This window comes from Delphinapterus leucas, chromosome 14 (assembly GCF_059928025.1).
Source record: "Delphinapterus leucas isolate spDelLeu-1000000601 "Yukka" chromosome 14, BTC_Dleu_Yukka2, whole genome shotgun sequence".
Lineage (NCBI taxonomy): Eukaryota > Metazoa > Chordata > Mammalia > Artiodactyla > Monodontidae > Delphinapterus > Delphinapterus leucas.
Window position 1 is genome coordinate 27,941,080 of NC_143142.1, and position 20,287 is coordinate 27,961,366.

General features: G+C 41.4%; 1 protein-coding gene and 1 non-coding gene across 4 annotated transcripts in view; one reads left to right on the forward strand and one right to left on the reverse strand.

Annotated features, from left to right (window-relative positions):
- LOC111162924 (nucleoporin SEH1) overlaps positions 1-20,287 on the reverse strand; it is a 118,965-nt gene that overhangs the window by 71,829 nt on the left and 26,849 nt on the right. For 2 of the 3 annotated variants that reach the window (XM_030764288.2, XM_030764287.2), the window contains exons 2-6: positions 15,017-15,187; positions 14,207-14,332; positions 6,092-6,267; positions 3,472-3,521; positions 1,252-1,372 (exon numbers count right to left, since the gene is read on the reverse strand). In XM_030764288.2, the coding sequence (XP_030620148.2) occupies positions 1,252-1,372; positions 3,472-3,521; positions 6,092-6,267; positions 14,207-14,332; positions 15,017-15,183 (640 nt within the window). In that variant the 5' untranslated portion in view covers positions 15,184-15,187. Of the gene's footprint in view, positions 1-1,251; positions 1,373-3,471; positions 3,522-6,091; positions 6,268-14,206; positions 14,333-15,016; positions 15,188-18,284; positions 18,294-20,287 lie in introns of all 3 variants that reach the window. The other variant, XM_089894868.1, reaches the window with a different exon arrangement.
- TRNAE-UUC (transfer RNA glutamic acid (anticodon UUC)) lies at positions 15,925-15,997 on the forward strand. The gene has a single exon. It is a non-coding gene; the product is annotated as a tRNA-Glu (tRNA).

Below are 20,287 nucleotides of genomic sequence, written 5' to 3' on the forward strand. Positions count from 1 at the left end.
CATCAAAAGTTAGAATATAGTAAGTGTGGCAATGGAAAAGGGCAGATTATTCAGAAAGTACTGTGACAAGTGAGTAACTGTCAAAAAAGAAAAGATAAGCCTGCCATAGAAGTAAAACCAAATTCCAGGTGAATTAATGATTAATTGTAAAATGAAACCTCAAACAGTATCTGATCTTGAAAATGAAGAAACAAAAAAAAGATATAACAAAGCTGAATACTCACAGATATGATCAAAATTTTTTCCACCTCCACTAAAACCAAAAAGTTGCAAATAGACAAATAAAACAATAATGGCAGTGCTTTTCATTGTTCTAACACCCAGCCGGGCAAGGGAGGACAAAACTAGAACACTCAATCACTTATAACGGTATTGTAAGGCTTTTCAAGAGGATAATTTTCCAATCATCTCTGAGAATCTAGCCTACTAAAACAAGGATCTGCATAAATTCAGGTCAACAATTCCTCATCAACAATTCCATAATCTAAAAATACCTAAAAACTAGCAGCAAAACCTGCCCTGATTTTATAGCTTCTATCTATCCCACTTGGCTCACCAGCCTGGCCTTCAAAGCCATGGATAATTTGGTCTCTGCCTTTTTTCTGGGTTTATTCCTCAATTCATAGTCCTACAGGTGCTATAAACCTGCCACACAAAAGCACTGGGTATTCTCCAAACATGGTCTATATGCCCCCACCTTAGTGTCTTTGCTGAAGCTGTTCCTGCTTTTTGAATGTACTTCTCTTCTGGTATCTACATTAGGGCCTATCACGGGCCTCCTTCTCAAGGAGGAAGAATTGCATCCTCCTTCAATAAAGCCTCACAGATACCTTCCTCAGTCAGAATTAACTTGTCACCCTCCTATGACTCCCACACAACTTGTACCGTTGAGATACACTGCTCACAATCGGAGGTCAACTATGCATCTCTCTTGCCACGTGCAGTCCTTTCAGAGAGCAGGGGCTAAATAGTTCATTGTCCCCTAATTTCTTAACACAGTGCTTTATACTTTATACCTTAATGATACTCAACTGAGGGATAAGCATAATCCTATCAGGATTGCTATAGAGAAATAAGTCTAAAATCCCATCACTTAACACAAGGGGCCACTTGAGTGCTTGTAAGTAAGAGATAAAGGAGAAGGCAGAGAAACAAAAAGGTGCAATAATAACTACAGCAACAAAGCAGCAGAGATACGTGGAGTGGCAAGGTCAGGACAAGGAAAACACCAGTTGAGCTTTGTGATGCTACCAGAAGAATCTTCCAAGCTGGCAAGTGACATCAGTTTCTCATTTTCTAGGAAACTAGTATGGCTTAAGTCATTGTTTGGATTCCTCTCTTCAAAATGTTTTCCAGCATCAGGAACAACAACCTATAAGAAATAAAACTGCAATGAGAGCAGCACACTCACTACTGTGAAGACCACAGCACAGGCTGCAGAAAGGCCCATCAATGTGCTCAAGGTCTGTGGTTCACAGTTCAGGCAATGAAGGGCTAGCTGTTTTACACGTATTAATAACTTTCTTTCTGCCCCCATGCCACCCCCCTCCCCTGACCCACCCAATGAGACATCCTTAAAGTTCAAGGTTTCACACTGTTTGCACACGCTCAAAGGACCTGGTAATATAGTTCGTGTACTAACACACAAATGAACTGGGGCAGCTCAAGACCTGGACAGGAGGTGCAGGTAACAGCAAAGCTGGACTCTGCAGCCCACCCTGGACAGTGGACGTCCCTGCTCCAACTAGGGGCCACAAGGCACATGGCAGTTTGCTAGGACACTTCAAGGCCCAGAATAAAATGTGAAGTTCCTCAAGTGTCAATCTTATTTCACCATCATATTAAATATATATCAAATAATACCATCTCAACAATTAGACTGCAAAATGCGCGCTAACATTTTGGGAAAAAACACGGGCTCTCAACCCATTTACACACTTGCAGAGCACAGTGCTGAGTTATGCACTCAGTATGGACAATCGCTGCCATGGCTGCCAGGACAGCTCACGCTAAACCCAAGGCCAATGCAGTGGTGGTCCCACTGGTCTAGGTTATCTAGTGTATTTATTTTCCCCCTGCTCTTACTTCTTCACCTTTTGTATCAAGTATCTCATGTGTCTATACTTGTCTTCCTGCTTTCTAGTTTTATGGTCCTTCTCTTTGTTATCAATGATTTCTAATACTTTTAGGAAGTTAACTCTTCAACCATCCTAGGGAAATAAAATTACCTATCACAGGAAAAGTTATGATCTCTCTCTTAGAAACCATTTTTCTCAGTGTTCAAGAAATCAAGCCTTCTGACTGAATTTCAAGTTGACTACACCTGAAGTTCCTCTAAAAAGCATCACTCACATATGTAAGTTACTAGTGGTTACATAGAGGGAGCAAGTGTACAGAGCAGGGGTCAACAAACGTTCTCTGCAAAGGGCCAGACAGTAAACATTTCAGGGTCTGCTAGCCATGCAGTCTCTGTCACAACTTCTCAACTCAGCTGTTGAGGCACAAAAGCAGCCATAAACAATAAAGAAACAAATGGACACGGCTACTTTCCGATAAAACTTCACAAAAACAGGCAGCAGGTTGGATGTGGGCAATGGGCTAGAGTGTGCCAACCCCTGGCACACGGAAACAACTCTTACTTTAGACCTCTTTTAATCATTTTACAAAATAATGTTAAAAATTCTTATGAAAGTAAAATAAAATAAAAATTGCATTTCTTTTTTTTAAGTTTTAAAAGTATCAATACTTGGTTCATACTTCATAAACAACTCTCATAAATATGAGACGGTTTAAGTTGAACACAAACTGCTTATCTGCTCAGTGCCTGTCCTCTGAGGAGCCCTTCTCTTTTCACTTCATGTGGTCCGGGGGGTGGGGTGTGGGTGGTTTCAGTCACATCCCTCTATCTATGCACATATATGCACTGATGCACACGCACACGCATGCACACACACACAGAAGTGGACGTAGGGTCCAGCCTCATAAATCAGAGTTTTATCCCAACCCATCCGTTGGCACAGTGATTTACAGAGGGGAGGATGGACCCAAGTGAGCTCATTAGAATTGTGCTTTTATTTTTCATGTTCTTGTTTTTTTGATCACAACACTTGGGTTGCCTACAAATGAATTCAGCTTCCCTATCATTCAACAGATTATCAAGTGCCAGCTATGTGCTGGACACTCAGGATGCAACATACGAAACAAAGAGAAATCCTCACTCCACGGAACCAACATTCCAGAGGAGTCGGTGTGGAGTGAAGCAGAGCAGAGGTGCAGACAGCCCTGGAGACACAGGAAGCCCCAGACCAGCCCTACTGTCAGCTTCCCGGTTACTCATAGCAGTAAGGTGGATTTCTGCTATTTACAAGTAGAAGACTTCTAGGTAATATTAATACTAGTTAGCATTCATATTTGTGAAGTAGGTACTTTCACTCTCCTAATACTAGAAATTGATAACATATAAAAGATTACCTTGTTCTCCTTATTCATCCAGGATCGTGAACAAAAATCAATAGGCGAGTCTGTTAAAGTAAACAAAAACAAAAACTAAGACCAAATTATTAATATTTTATCAACTAAATACCCAATAACACTCAAAAATAGCAAATTAATGAACTATACATTTTTTCCCTTTAAATAGAATAGAGCACTTTTAAATGATGGTATAGGAGCCCATCAGTGGTCAGTTAAATTAAAAACCTGTTAGGGTGGGGAAGCTTAAAAAATTATACATATGCCAAAAACACCTGAATAGGAATCTGACAAGGCTTTAAAGCTAACTTCTGCTTTACAGAGGATGTGAGGAAGAGAGAAGAAAAATGACACCATGAGTGATCAAACAGACGATGCCAAACAGCAGGACAGCTCCAGAATGACAGACCTAAGAGACACCATGACAGATGGAGCAAAATACAATGGAACGTTCCTTGGACCCCAATCCAAGCAAACAAACCAAGATAATTAGTAAACTGAATATGGGCCAGAGTACTATATGATAATAACAGAATTGTTGGTTAACAGTATTAACATCACTATGGTTATGTAGGAAAATGCCCGTATTTTTAGAGATGCAAGCTAAAATATGTAGGAATAAAATGATGTCTGGAATTTTTTAATATCAGGAAAAAAGGTAATAGAAAAACAGAAGAGATTAAGCAAGTGTGACAAATCTTATACTAACTGAAACTGTGAGAGAGGTATATGGGGAAGTTTTTTTTTTTAACTGATATAAAACTTACATACCATAAAATCACCCCTTTTAAAGTATACAATTCAGTGGTTTTTAGTATATTTACAAAGCTGTTCAACCATTATCACTAATTCCACAATATTTTCATCATACCAGAAAGAAATCCTGTACCCATAAACAGTTACTCCCCATTCTCCCTGCCCCCCAGGCCCTAGCACAACTAATCTACTTTGTCTCAGTGGACTTGCCTGTTCTGTACCTACAGATTCACCTTCGGATAAATGGATAAATGGATTCACCTTCAGATAAATGTGGCCTTCTGAGTCTGTCTTCTCTCACTCAGCATGCTTTCAAGGGTCATCCTATTACAACAGGTATCAGTACTTCACTCCTTTTTATGGCTGAACAACACTCCACTGTATGGACATACTGCATTTTATTTATCCATACATCAGCTGATGGCGATCTGAGTTGTCTCCACTTTCTGGCTACTCTGACTAATGCTGCTATGAACATTCATGCACACAAGTTTTAGTGTTGACACATGTTTTCATTTCTCTTAGGTGTATGCCTAGGACTGGACTTGCTGAGTCATAGGGTAATGCTACATTTAATGTTTTGAGGAACCGTCAAACTATCTTCCACAGCAGCAGCACCATTTTACATCCCGACGAGCAATGGGTGAGCGTCACGGTTTCCAACCAATACTTGCTATTTCCCACCAATACTTGCTATTTCCCATCTCCTTGATTCTAGTAATTCCAGTGGGTGTGAATTGATCTCTCCTGGTTTTGAATTTCCCTGATGATTACAGCTGTTGAGAATCTTCTCATGTGTCTATTGGCCATCTGTACAACTTCTTTATAGAAATGTTTACTGAACAGCCTCTGCCATTTACAGTACTGGGTTATTTGTCTTTTTATTGAGCTATAACACTTCTGTACATATTCTGGTTGCTGGTCCCTGATCATATACATATGATACATATGATTTGCAAACGTATTCTCCCATCTTTTGGTTGTCTTTTCACTGTCTCAAAAGTGTCTTTTGAAGCACAGAAGTTTTCAATTTTGAATAAGCCCAATTTGTCTTACTTTCTTTCATTTCTTGTGTGAGGAGTTAATCTAGTCTACTTTCATACATATACATTTTTCATCAAGAGAAATACAAACATCCCGTAAAAATTTTAACTTAGGAACAAAAATGACTGCTGACAAGAATACAAAGTAATTGGTAGGGGAAATATGACAGGTGTATTAGAAACAGCCTCCTTGTCTTGAACATGAAGTGTGCTGTGACCATCAGAAGCATGGTTTCCACAGGAAAGGAGATTTCAGCTTAATCAGTATGGATAATTAAGAGATTGATTAAGAGATCCTTTCCTATAAAAGTATTATAAACATGGTATTAATAGGTAAGTGCCAAACCAAAGCATTTTCAGTTTATAGTATCATAGTTTAAGATAAACACTGGTCCAAAGACAAAAAAATAAGAAAGGAGATTAAAACTGTATGATATCACTTATATGTGGAATCTAAAAAATACAACAAACTAATGAATATAACAAAAAAGAAGCAGACTCACAGACAAAGAGAAAAAAACTAGTGGTTACCGCTGGGGAGAGAGGAAGGGGAGGGGCATTACAGGAGTAGGGGATTAAGAGGAACAAACTATTAGGTATAAAATAAGCTACAAAAATATATTGTACAACATGGGGAATATAGCCAATATTTATAATATTTTATAATAAATGGAGTATAACCTTTAAAAATTGTGAATCACCATACTACACACCTGTAACTTCTGTAATTTTGTACATCAACTATACTTCAATTATAAAAAGATTTTTAGAAAGGAAATTAAAATATATACAATAAGGAATGATTTCTAATAGTTCAGTACCTCGTTCCTGCTCCAGTGGTGAAATCCCATCAGAAGGATCTTGGCTCTGAAAGGGTTTTGCAGCTCTAACATGCTCCTCTTCCGTTCTTCCTCTATCACTTTGAAAAGCTGACTCTTTGAGGACAGCACCTGACAAATGTCGACCTTCTGTCTGATTCTTTTTCTTAGAGATAGAACTTTTAAATTAGGAAACAGAATAATAATGAAATATTAGTTATCTTAGGTGTATCTATAAAATATCCTTTAATCAGTTATTTCTTAAAAAAAAAAAAATGGATACAGTGAAAAGAAACATTTCTGGGACCAGCCAGGCGTCCTGCGAACAATACCATCATTTTGGGTCCAGTAATGTACATCTACCGAAGTCAAATATATTGCTACTCTGCCTCTCAAGTGATAAGAGGCAGAGTTTTCTTCTTTCCCAAGTAAGTAGCTGTGAATCTACCACATCTAGAGAAAACCTCAGCTTTTCAAAAAACAAGACAGACTTAAAGGATACTACTGTATATTTGCCAAATAGCTACTGCTCGGAACTACAAACGCTTTGAAGCTGTACTTTAGCCCCTGCCACTGTTCTATCATCATCTTCCATTTGCCTCTGTTGTTTCTATGGATGGAAAGGTTCTTCCTTAAAGGCAACTTTCCACCCAACCTACTGCAAAAGCTCTTGGGTCTGTCCCCGCTCACCACAGCCATTTCACCAGCAGATGGAACTTCAGGAAAAAGCTGCTAAATGCAACAAATTCATCATGTGACAAACCCAGGGCCAGACTTCAATCTAGCCAGGATGAATTAAATGAAAATGGCTCTTACACAGACTCCAAGTCCTAACCCTCTGCCCCTGAGGCAAACTCTAACTTTCCTCCCAGTTTCTCCACCTCTTTATTGCGGCTGTAATACACAGAGAGCCAATCACTTAATCCAAAGGTGCATATGCAGGCAGGTATAGGAAAGCTTCACCCCAATCAAACAGAAGTAAGTAAAACAGAGGGCAGAGGGGACTTCCCTGGTGGCGCAGTGGTTAAGAATCCGCCTGCCAATGCAGGGGACACCGGTTCAAGCCCAGGCCCGGGGAGATGCCACATGCCGCACAATAACTAAGCCCGTGTGCCACAACTACTGAGCCTGTGCTCTAGAGTGCATGAGCCACAACTACTGAATCCGTGTGCCACAACTACTGAGCCTGTGCTATAGCACCTGCGAGCCAAAACTACTGAGCCCGCGCGCCTACAGCCCATGCTCAGCAATAAGAAAAGCCAGTGCAATGAGAAGCCTGCACACCGCAATGAAGAGCAGTCCCTGCTCGCCGCAACTAGAGAAAGCCCATGCAAAGCAACTGAAGACCCAACGCATCCAAAAATAAAATAAATAAATTTATTTTTTAAAAAAAACAAAAGACAAAAGCCAGGGGCGGGTGGAAACGCTATAAATGGATACAAAGTCACGTGGTAGAGGAAACAGAAAAAGAGGTGTGGTGGGGTGGTACACAGCAAAGGAAACCACAGGATGAAAAGGCAGCCTACTGAATGGGAGAAGATATCTGTCAGTCATACACCTAATAAGGGACTAACTCCAAAATATACAAAGAACTCATACAACTCAACAGCAAAAACACAAACAACCTGATTAAAAATGGGCTAAAGACCTGAACAGACATTTTTCCAAAGACATAGAGCTGGCCAACAGGTACATGAAAAGATGCTCAACACTGCTAATCACCAGGGAAATGCAAATCAAAACCACAATGAGGGGCTTCCCTGGTGGCACAATGGTTAAGAATCTGCCTGCCAATGCAGGGGACACGAGTTTGAGCCCTGGTCTGGGAAGATCCCACATGCTGCGGAGCAACTAAGCCTGTGAGCCACAACTACTGAGCCTGCACTCTAGAGCCCGTGCTCTGCAACAAGAGAAGTCACCAAAATAAGAAGCCCGCGCGCCACAACGAAGAGTAGCCCCCGCTCGCCGCAACTAGAGAAAAAGCCCGTGCACAGCAAAGGAGACCCAACACAGCCAATAAATAAATAATTATAAATAAATAAATAAATAAAACCACAATGAGTATCACCTCACACCTGTCAGAATGGCTATCATCAAAAAGACAACAAACAGCAAGTGTTGATGAGGATGTAGAGAAAAGGGAACCCTCCTACACTGTTGTGGGAATGTAAATTGGTGCAGCCGCTATAGAAAACAGCAAGAAGGTTCCTCAAAAAATTAAAAATAGAACTACTATATGATACAGCAATTCCATTCCTGGGTATTTATCCAAAAATGAAAACACTAACTGGAAAAGATACATGCACCTCTATGTTCACTGGAGCACTATTTACAATTGCCAAGATATGGAAGCAACCTAAGTACCCATCAACAGATGAACAAAGAAAATGTAGTGTGTGTGTGTGTACACACACACACAATGGAATAGCACTTGGCCATAAAAAAAATGAAATCTTGTCATTCACAACAGATGAATCTAGAGGGTATTAAGCTTAGTGAAGTAAGTCAGACAGAGAAAGATAGATACTGTACGATCTTGTTTATAAATGGAATCTAAAAACACACAAACAAAAAAACCAAGCTCATAGATACAGAGAGCAAACTGGTGGTTCCCAGAGGCAGGGGTGGGGGGAGAAATGGGTAAAGGGGGAAAAAAGGTATAAACTTCCAGTTATAAAATAAGCCCTGAAGGATGTAATGTACAGCATGGTGACTGTAGTTAATACTGTATTGTACATTTGAAAGTTGCTAAGAGAGTAGATCTTAAAAGCTCTCCTCACAAGAAAAAAAATTTTTTTGTAACTCCGTAAGGTGACATGTTAACGAGACATATGGTGGTGACATTCCCCAAATGTATACCAACATTAAATTAAGCTGTACACCTAAAACTAATATAATGTTACATGTCAATTATATCGCAAATAAATAAATAAAATGAGAATATGAGGAAACAAAAAGACAATAAAGGTCTCTATGTAACATATTTTTAAGAAAAGGGGTGGTGGTGGGGGAAGCAAGATGGTAAAATGAAATAAAGAAGTCAGGACATTTAGTTAATTTTCATATCTTAAACCTCCCCCTGCCACTCCCCACCCCCCGAAAGACATGTAGTGTGACCATTAAAACTTTAGGACAACAGAGACAGTTGAGGGCACTCTAAATTAACCACCACCATCACTCCCCGTCAAAACTCGACTTCCTCAAACCTACAGCTATCATTGTTTTTACTGGCCCATCAACATTTTTCAAATTAAATCTTAAGCAAAAGTCTTTCACGCAACCATCCCAGACAGCCCTCCACTTCTGCTCCCCAACCCACCCACGTACATCAGCAGTGCCAACACAACCCTGTGCACCCAGGAAGAAGGCTCTTCTCCAGATTAAGGCCTAAGAAACGCCTGTGCAGAGTGGAGTGGCCAAGAACACCACACTGAACACCTGGCACTTACCAAAGACCCCAGCCTGCTCACCAGGCTGTGTGCTCCCCACCTCCGATCTCTGTTCCTCCACTCCTCTCCTCTCCTCTCCCCTCCTCTCCTCCACCTACCGGCCCCTTGAGAACTCGCCTTCCCGAGTGGTCATCATGCTTACAGTCTTGCTTCCCAGCAGTCTATTCTTCACTGGTAGCCAGAGGGGGCTAATCATATCAGAGTTGAGATGGAACCTTTGGTGGGTTTCCCACCTCACCCGGAGTCAGAAGCTTTGCCCACCCCATGCTCCTTCCTGCTCATGGACACACCAGGGATGCTCTCACTCAGTGCCCTCCCGCTGCTGTGCCCTCCCCCTGAAAGGCTCCTCCTCCTGAGGCCAACTGGGCTGACTCTCTCCTTCAAGTCTCTGCTCTGAACTCACACCTCCTCAAGGAGACTCACAATGACAACACCTTTCATCCCTCCTAACTTCCCTCCTTATCATGTTCTGTTTTTTCCTATCACTTTTTCTCTTCTAATATACTGTAAAACTGGTGTATTTTGGTGTCTTTTTGTGTAATGTCTGTTTTGTCCACTGCTATTTCCCAAGCCCTTGGAGAGGTAGCTGGCACACAGCAGGCACTCAGTCAAAAACACATGTTGACTGAAATTGAAACTGTGATTAAAAATCTTCTAACAAACAAAAGCCCAGGACCAGATGGCTTCACAGGCGAATTCTATCAAACTTTTAGAGAAAAGCTAACACCTATGCTTCCCAAACTCTTCCAAATTACAGCAAAGGGAGGAACACTCCCAAACTCATTATACGAGGCCACCATCACCCTGATACCAAAACCAGATGAAGATCTCACAAAAAAGAAAACTACAGGCCAATATCGCTGATGAACATAGATGCAAAAGTCCTGAACAAAATACTAGCAAACAGAATCCAACAACACATTAAAAGGATCATACACCATGATCAAGTGGGGTTTATCCCAGGAATGCAAGGATTCTTCAATATATGCAAGTCAATCAATGTGATACACCATATTAACAAATTGAAGGATAAAAACCATATGATGGTCTCAACAGATGAGGAAAGAGCTTTTGACAAAATTCAATACCCATTTATGATAAAAACTTTCCAGAAATTAGGCACAGAGGGAACCTACCTCAACATAATAAGGGTCATATATGACAAACCCACAGCCAACATCATTCTCAATGGTGAAAAACTGAAACCATTTCCTCTAAGATCAGGAACAAGACAAGGTTGCCACTCTCACCACTGTTATTCAACATAGTTTTGGAAGTTTTAGCCACAGCAATCAGAGAAGAAAAAGAAAAACAAGGAATACAAATTGGAAAAGAAGAAGTAAAACTGTCACTGCAGATGACGAAATACTATACATAAAGAACCCTACAGATGCTACCAGAAAACTACTAATCAATTAATTTGGTAGAGTAGCAGGACGCAAAATTAATGCACAGAAATCTCCTGCAGTCTTATACACTAATGATGAAAAATCTGAAAGTGAAATTAAGGAAACACTCCCATTTACCATTGCAACAAAAAGAATAAAACACCTAGGAATAAACCTACCTAAGGAGACAAAACACCTGTATGCAGAAAACTAAAAGACACTGATGAAAGAAATTAAAGATGATACAAACAGATAGAGAGTTATACTATGCCCTTGGATTGGAAGAATCAACATTGTGAAAATGACTATACTACCCAAAACAATCTACAGATTCAATGCAATCCCTATCAAACCACCAATGGCATTTTTCACAGAACTAGAACAAAAAATTTCACAATTTGCATGGAAACACAAAGACCCCGAATAGCCAAAACAATCTTGAGAAAGAAAAACAGAACTGGAGGAATCAGGCTCCCGGACTTCAGACTATACTACAAAGCTACAGTAATCAAGGCAGTATGGTACTGGCACAAAAACAGAAATAAAGATCAATGGAACAGGACAGAAAGCCCAGAGATAAACCCACGCACCTATGGTCACCTTATCTTTGATAAAGGAGGCAAGAATAGACAATGGAGAAAAGACAGCCTCCCCAATAAGTGGTGCTGGGAAAACTGGACAGCTACATGTAAAAGAATGAAATTAGAACACTCCCTAACACCATACACAAAAATAAACTCCAAATGGACTAAAGACCTAAAGCAAAGGAGACCATAAGCAAGGCAAAAAGACAACCCTCAGAATGGGAGAAAATATTGGCAAACGAAGCAACTGACAAAAGGTTAATCTCCAAAATATACAAGCAGCTCATGCAGCTCAATATCAAAAAAAACTAACAACCCAATCCAAAAATGGACAGAAGACCTAAATAGACATTTCTCCAATGAAGATATACAGACTGCCAACAAACACATGAAAGGATGCTCAACATCACTAATCATTAGACAAATGCAAGTCAAAACTACAATGAGGTATTACCTCACACCAGTCAGAATGGCCATCATCAAAAAATCTACAAACAATAAATGCTGGAGAGGGTGTGAACCCTCTTGCACTGTTGGTGGGAATGTAAATTGATACAGCCATTATAGAGAACAGTATGGAGGTTCCTTAAAAAACTAAAAATAAAACTACCATATGACCCAGAAATCCCATTACTGGGCATATACCCTGAGAAAACCATAATTCAAAAAGAGTCATGTACCACAACGTTCACTGCAGCTCTATTTACAATAGCCAGGACATGGAAGCAACCTAAGTGTCCATCGACAGACGAATGGATAAAGAAGATGTGGCACATATACACAATGGAATATTACTCAGCCATAAAAAGAAACGAAACTGAGTTATTTGTAGTGAGGTGGATGGACCTAGAGTCTGTCATAGAGAGTGAAGTAAGTCAGAAAGAGAAAAACAAATACCGTATGCTAACACATATATACGGAATCTAAAAAAAAAAAATGGTTCTAATGAACCTAGGGGCAGGACAGGAATAAAGACACAGATGTAGAGACTGGACTTGAGGACATGGGGAGAGGGAAGGGTAAGCTGGGACGAAGTGAGAGAGTAGCACTGACATATATACACTACCAAATGTAAAATAGATAGCTAGTAGGAAGCAGCTGCATGGCTCAGGGAGATCAGCTTGGTACTTCGCGACCACCTAGAGGGGTGGGATAAGAGGGTGGGAGGGAGATGCAAGAGGGAGGGGATATGGGGATATACATATGCATACAGCTGATTCATTTTGTTATACAGCAGAAACTAACACAACACTGTAAAGCAATTATACTCCAATAAAGATGTTAAAAATAAATAAAACGAAAACAAAAAACACGTTGAGAAAATGAATACACAGAGTTAACAACTTTAACATATAGAAAGTGCTTATATCTAAACGTCATCAAGAGGTAATTCACAACAAAAATATAAGTAATGAATAAACATTAAATTATGTTCGATTCCATAAATCCTCGATTATGAATTCAAACAGAATACTTTAAGACTGCCTGTAATACCGCCATCGAGACATAAGCACCATTTACATTTTGGTGTAAAGCCTTCCACACTTTCTTCTATTCACTTAGGCATGTGTATAAATTCTTTTACTTCTAAAATTGAGGATCAGGGGCTTCCCTGGTGGCATAGTGGTTACGAATCTGCCTGTTAATGCAAGAGACATGGGTTTGAGCCCTGGTTGGGGAAGATCCCACATGCCACAGAGCAACTAAGTCCGTGTGCCACAACTACTGAGGCTGTGCTTTAGAGCCCACGAGCCACAACTACTGAAGTCTGCGCACCTAGAGCCCATGCTCCGCAACAAGAGAAGCCACCACAATGAGAAGCCCACGCACCACAAAGAAGAGTAGTCCCCACTTGCTGAAACTAAAGAAAGCCCAGCAACAAGGACCCAATGAAGGAAGGAGGGAGAGAGGGAGGGAGGGAGGGAAGGAGGAAGAAAGGAAGAAAGAAAGAAAAGGAAGAAATTAATTAATTAATTAAAAATTGAGGATCCAAAATAACACCACCAAATGTCAGAGAGGGCTCAGAGAAGCAGGCATTCTTATGCACATCTTCTAACGGGAATGCAAACTGGTACAAACCTTCCAAAGAGCAATGTGGTAATCCGCAGTGGTGTTTAAAATTAAATATTCTTAACTCAGCTATTTTGATCCTAGGATTTTATCTGAATAAAATAACCTACTAGATGCAAAATGTATGTATAAATAAGGAAGTTCACTAAATTTATAATAGTAAAATTCCAATCATCTAAGTGCCTAACATGGTGCAGCCATCAACATTATGATACATGACTACATTAATTGTAATGGAAAGATGACACAATCATTAATTTTTAAAAGTTATAAACAGTACGTACAGTTTAATCCTATTGTTAAAAAATTAATACATATGTACATGTACATGTGCATAGAAAATAGTCTAGCAGACTAAATAAAAAGATAATTAATGTCTTACTGGGATGACAGGCCTTTGTTGTCTGCCTTATAATTGCCTGTATTTTATAATTTTTTCAATGAGCATGTATTACTCTTGGAATCAGAAAAAGATTTTGAAAGACTAAAACTGTTTGCGATTAATATCATACAAAGAAAACTGTTATTTTTATAAACGATCAGAGACACAATCACGTGTTCATTTTCCACAAGACTACGTGAGACTCGCTCTTAACACAGTGAAAGCAAGACGAAGTAAGAACTCACTCATCATCCGGGAAGACAAGCTGTAACCTCTCTCTTGGTTCAGCTTCACTCTGGCTACTGGGAGACGACTCTGATGGAATTGAAAACTTCCCTTCCACTAAATAAGATGCCTGGACATCAGAATTCCTACACACAAAAATTTTGTTTTAATTGTTAATAACTAAATTATACACATTTAAAATTCACCATGACATAGGACTGTATGACTGTAAAACCAACCACCAGGGGGTAAAAACAAATAGGGTCCCCAATGTTCAAAACCATCACCTTATGTGCAAAGCACTGAAAACCTGTGCAGCAGCAGAATGTGTGTATTAAACAAGAGAGTTGTGGAAATCTTAAAGCCAAAAGTTTTTAAAGAGTTAATCCAACCCCTTCATTCCAAAGGTAAAGATGGTGCTCCATACAGAATGTTTAGGTTAGGAGGATGGGAAAGTGGTTAGATATTCAGGCATAGGTAAACTTTACAAGTTACACAAGATAACTGAACTATACACATCACATTTGGGGGTGCAGCTCAAATCACCAGCCACCAGGAGTCTGAACTAATAAAAGCCAATATACCACGGACAGAAAGACCATTGGTAGGCCAAAAGGCCACTGGCGTTCAATCCCAAACCTACCCACCCACCACTGATAAGGGACAGAACAGGAAAGAGATGGTTTTATCTTCTATGTTGATTTTATATAAATGGTCATCTGCCTCAGATAAAGCTAAAGCTCAAGCTTGGCTGAAAAATTTCACAGAAGTATCAGTATATAGTAGGCTTTAAGAATCTAAAAAAAATCATCTGTTCAAACAATTCTTACCTGTTATCAGTGCTGGATCTATTTCTAGCAAGCGTTGAAACAGCAACAGGCAAGCCAAGATTTGAAGAAAGAGTGACATTTTCCAAAATCTCACTATTACCACCAAGTAATGAATTGGTTAAAAAGCTTGGAAATGACTCATCAGCTATACCTCGAAAATCTTCCATCTCACTGCAACAATAAAAGTATTCTTATAAATCATATATTACCATAAAACTTTTTCAAACGATTAAGAGTACAAGTCCCATAAATCTTAGAAAACTGATAAAATCCTTTTTTTGGAACAGCTCTAAGAGGGGATACTATAGCTGAGAATATAAACATCAAACTATCTTCTTATAATTAACATAATAATGAAACACAACAGCTTAATTTACTCTTGGATTTTGAATTTATCGAATAAAGAATCGAAGAAGGCACAACACTAATGGCATATACAGACAATTTTTGGACGTCATACAAGCTGGGCACACATTCTAACAGGGAATAGAATAAATAGAACTAGCAAAATCTAGTCCCTGATTTCAAAGATTAAGGATGAGTAAATGGTTTAAAAAGTGAATCTAGGGACTCTCCTGATGGCGCAGTGGTTAAGAATCCGGCTGTCAATGCAGGGGACATGAGTTCAATCTCTGGCCAGGGAAGATCCCACATGCCTTGAAGCAACTAAGCCCACATGCCACAACTACTGAGCCCGAGTGCTGCAACTACTGAAGCCGCGTGCCTAGAGCCCGTGCTACACAACAAGAGAAGCCACTGCAATGAGAAGCCCTGCACCACAACGAAGAGTAGCCCCTGCTCGCCGAAACTAGAGAAAGCCTGCACGCAGCAACGAAAACCTGACGCAGCCAAAAAATTCAACAAACAAACAAACAAATAAATAAATAAATAAAGTGAGTCTACAGCATTCCCTGGTGGTCCAGTGGTTAGGACTTGGTGCTTTCACTGCCGAGGGCCCGGGTTCAATCCCTGGCCAGGGAACTAAGATCTCACAAGCTGCGTGGTGCAGCCAACAACACCAAAAAAAAAAGTGAGTCTGTTCAAAGAAAAAATTTAAGTTACATAAAGTATATTTGGGAACTTCACTGGTGGCACAGTGAAGTTGGCACACTGGTGCCAACACAGGGGACAAGGGTTCAATCCTGGTCTGGGAAGATCCCACATGCCGTGGAGCAACTAAGCCCATGTACCACAACTACTGAGCCTGCATGCCACAACTACTAAACCCCACGCACCTAGAGCCAGTGCTCCACAAGGAGACAAGCCACCACGATGAAGAGTAACCCCTGCTTGCGCAACTAGAGAAAGCCCACACGTAGCAAAGAAGACCCAACGCAGCCAAAAATAAATAAATAAATAAAGATTAAAAAAAGTATATTTGGCACATGGACAAGGCAAAAATGGTAGAAGTGGTGCACAAAGGCTAAGTCTGGAAAACACTGGCACAGTCTGTACTACTGATAGAGAACCTACAGTGCATGCTGGCCACTCATTCAGTGGACCCTGATCTCAGAACTCAGGACACATTACTCAATTTTAAAAATATTTCAGGGTGCTTATCATGTAAGGGCTGTGTGGAATTCAGTGAAGAAAATAATTAAATCAGGAAAGACTCAAGAAATGTGAGGATATTGGCCCTATACCTTGAAGAATGAGCAGGACATTTCAGGCAAAGTGTGAGATAAGAGGGCTTTTAAAGGTGACAAATAAACATAAGCAATGGTGGAAAATTAAAATTTATTGCATACCTACTACCTTAACTCACTTATCCTCATTTTACAAAAGAAGAAACAAACTCAGAGACTAAACTAGCTAAACTGACCCAAGTTTGTGCAATTAGTAAGATTCGCGCCCAGGTATGACTCCAAACTCTGCTCTAAGTGCTGAGGGTGTGGTGGCCATAGCAGGTGCTCCACCATATTCGGGCAACGGGTGAGTAAAACCACAGAGCCAGATCCTACAAGCCTTAAATGGTGTATTAGGAAGTCTGGCCTGATCACATCAGCTGAAAGCAGAGGAAGGGAGAGGGCTTAGCGCCTGGACAGATATTCTAAGAGCTGCCACTACTGATGAGACGGACGACAATGCAGGACTGTGCTGGGGTCGGTGGCAAATCACTGACGTGTGAGTTTAGATATTACGGGCTAATTTACTCTACAAAGTAGGAAAAGCCTTAAGACCACTAGAAACCTAGTAAACTTACCTGATCACAGATGAAGGATCCACACTTCTGGCAGAAGCCAAGACCTCCCATTCCAACACCCGCCTCGCCTCCTCGACACTGCTGCATCTCTCTGGGCAGTCCTCCCCATGAGCACAAGAAGCCTTCCTCGACCTCAGCCCTGCTATCCCCCCACAGCTACCACCACCTATATCCGCACTACCTCTACCACCCAGACCTCCAATACGAGTCACTACCGGCCACCCAGCTCCACCCCTCATCCAAGCCCACTCCCAGCTGGCTTCCGTCCCACCGCCCCACCAAGGGCTTGTCAACATCACCACTGATCTCCCTGTTGCCAAACCCATAACCCCACGGTCAATTTTCAGTCCTCCTTGTCTTGGACCTAACAGAATCGAATTCATACTCCTTCTTCACAGAAGTACTTTCTTCACCTGGTTTCCAAAGCACCGCTGTCGGCTCTTCCTCCTCCTTCTCTCCCGGACCTCCACACAGCGAGGGCTCCAGGGCTGGCTCCTGGGTCTCCTCCATCTACCCAGCCTCTCTGGATGAGTGCCCTCAGTTGAAAGTTTTAAATCCCATATGAAACTTGTATCTCCAGCCTGGGTCTCTCCCCTGAACCTCAGATGTTCAACTACCTACCTGACATTTTCACTTAGGTATCTAACAAGCACCTAAAACATCAATCTTGATTCCATCTCACTGCAACCCCCTCAAGAAAAGCCTGCTCTTCAATCTTCCCCACAGAGAAAACGACAAGTTCATTCTCTAGTTGCTCAGATCAAACCATCAGTGTGCAATCCCTCAGCAAATCCCAATGGCTACACCACAACCATATAGCCAGAACCTGCCATTTCTCACGACTCCTGGTTGCTACCGCCATGGTCAAGACACACCCTCTCCGACCGGGACCCTCCCTGCAAGAGCCTCTATCTTCCTCCCCAGACTACCCTCCACACACTCAGGTTACCCAGTCAAACAAGCCAAACACTCACTGCTTAGCTCAGAACACTCCACTGGCTTCCCATAGCACTGAGAAAGTCAGTCTTGCTGGCAACGGGGGACTGAGTAACTCTGACCTGGGACCTCCTGCTCCTCTCCTTTGCGCCCTCCACCCCAGCCACCCTGACCTTGCTGCCGTCCCTGGAACCATGGAGGCTCCTATGCCTTCAATTCTTTCAGGTCTTTGTGTAAATGTCCACTTTCCCACCAGCGCGTACAGTCAGGCTCGGCATGCCAATCTCCTTGCCCTGCTTCCTTTTTTCTGTAGTGTTATATAGTTCACCAGTTTAACTATATTCCCCACCCCACGTTAGAATTTAAGTGCCATGAGGGCAGGGACTTGACCTGTTTTACCAGTGAATCTAGAGCAGTGCCTTGCACAGAGTAGACCCTCAATAAATTTGCTGAATGAATGAAGATTTTCAAACTGGGTCAAACCCAGCAAACTTATCACCAGCTATCACATAAGCACCCTCCTCTCAGACCACAGCCCAGTGTTTTCCTCTCTTTGACATGTCTAACTATCTACATTTCCTCTTCTCGATTTCTACAAACACTTTCAAACTCTCCCACACCAGGACGCAGGAGGTGGAAAACCTATCCCCACCCTTCCTTTGCACCCCTGCACCACCTTCTCACCTTCTTTTCACAGCCAAGCATCTCACCTGACAGCCTCCCCTTCCATGTTAGAGACACCCAGGATCCTGACCTCAGCTCCGTCACGCAGTGCACATCTTACACAGACAAATGTCAAACTCACATGCCTTCAGGAACACGCACCGTCAGACAACAGGAAAATACAGACTCCACCTGAACCCATTTAAACACAGTAAAAACACTGTTGCCAATCAAAACACATCTAGTGGAGCCTATTCCTAAGGGCAAAACAGGCCTTGTCTAAAACAATCCCTGAGTCATTCTACATCTTTCTGACTCTACTACCATCCTACCCTACTGAAAAACCTCCTAACCAGTCTTCACAGTCCAATTCTTGCCACTCTACAATTAATTCTCCACATGGCAATCAAAGGGATCGTAAACCATAAGCCAGGTACCATACTCTTCCTGAAAACTTCAGTGAGCCACCTCATCTGCACACCCCAGCCTCACTCACCACATAACGGCTTTTCTGTTCCTATAATACTGAAGCCCATCCCCACCTCGGGGCCTAGAATACTATTCTAGATGTCTGTACAGCTAGCTCCTTCCTGACATTCACCTCAATTCAAAGCTCGCCTTCTAAGAGAGTTGATCCCTTATTATGAAGTCAAAATGTACCCTAGAGTCCATGGTCATTTTAATTTCTGCCAGCACTGATCACTGCCTGTTTTTGTATTTGTCTGTCTTCTTCCACTAAAAAGATTTCTCCCTAAGAGCAGAAACTTTGCCTATCTGTCCATCAATCTTTAAACTCCTGCACAGGGTACTTCCCTGGTGGTCCAGGGGCTAAGACTCTGCACTCCAAATGCAGGAGGCCTGGGTTTGATCCCTGGTCAGGGAACTAGATCCCGCATGCTGCAACTAAGACCCGGTGAAGCTAAATATATAAATAAATAAATATTTTTAAAAAATGAAATAGGGCTTCCCTGGTGGCGCAGTGGTTAAGAATCTGCCTGCCAATGCAGGGGACACAGGTTCGAGCCCTGGTCTGGGAAGATCCCACATGCCGCGGAACAACTAGGCCCGTGAGCCACAACTACTAAGCCGGCGCATCTGGAGCTTGTGCTCCGCAACAAGAGAGGCTGCGATAGTGAGAGGCCCGTGCACCGCGATGAAGAGTGGCCCCTGCTTGCCACAACTAGAGAAAGTCCACGCACAGAAATGAAGACCCAACACAGCAAAAATAATAAATTAATAAAAAATAAAATAAAATAAATTCCTACGCAAGTCTTCCAAGTAGCCTCCTCACATCTAGTCTTGTAGTTACTAAGCTACTCATTCACTTACAAATATATAATACCACATCAAAATGTATACCATCTCTTTAAGGGTTATCTCCACTTAGAAAGAATCAAATCTAAGAAAATCCAGATATCAAGGAAAGATCATTCATGCAACAATCATTATCAGAAACAAACGGTGAAAGA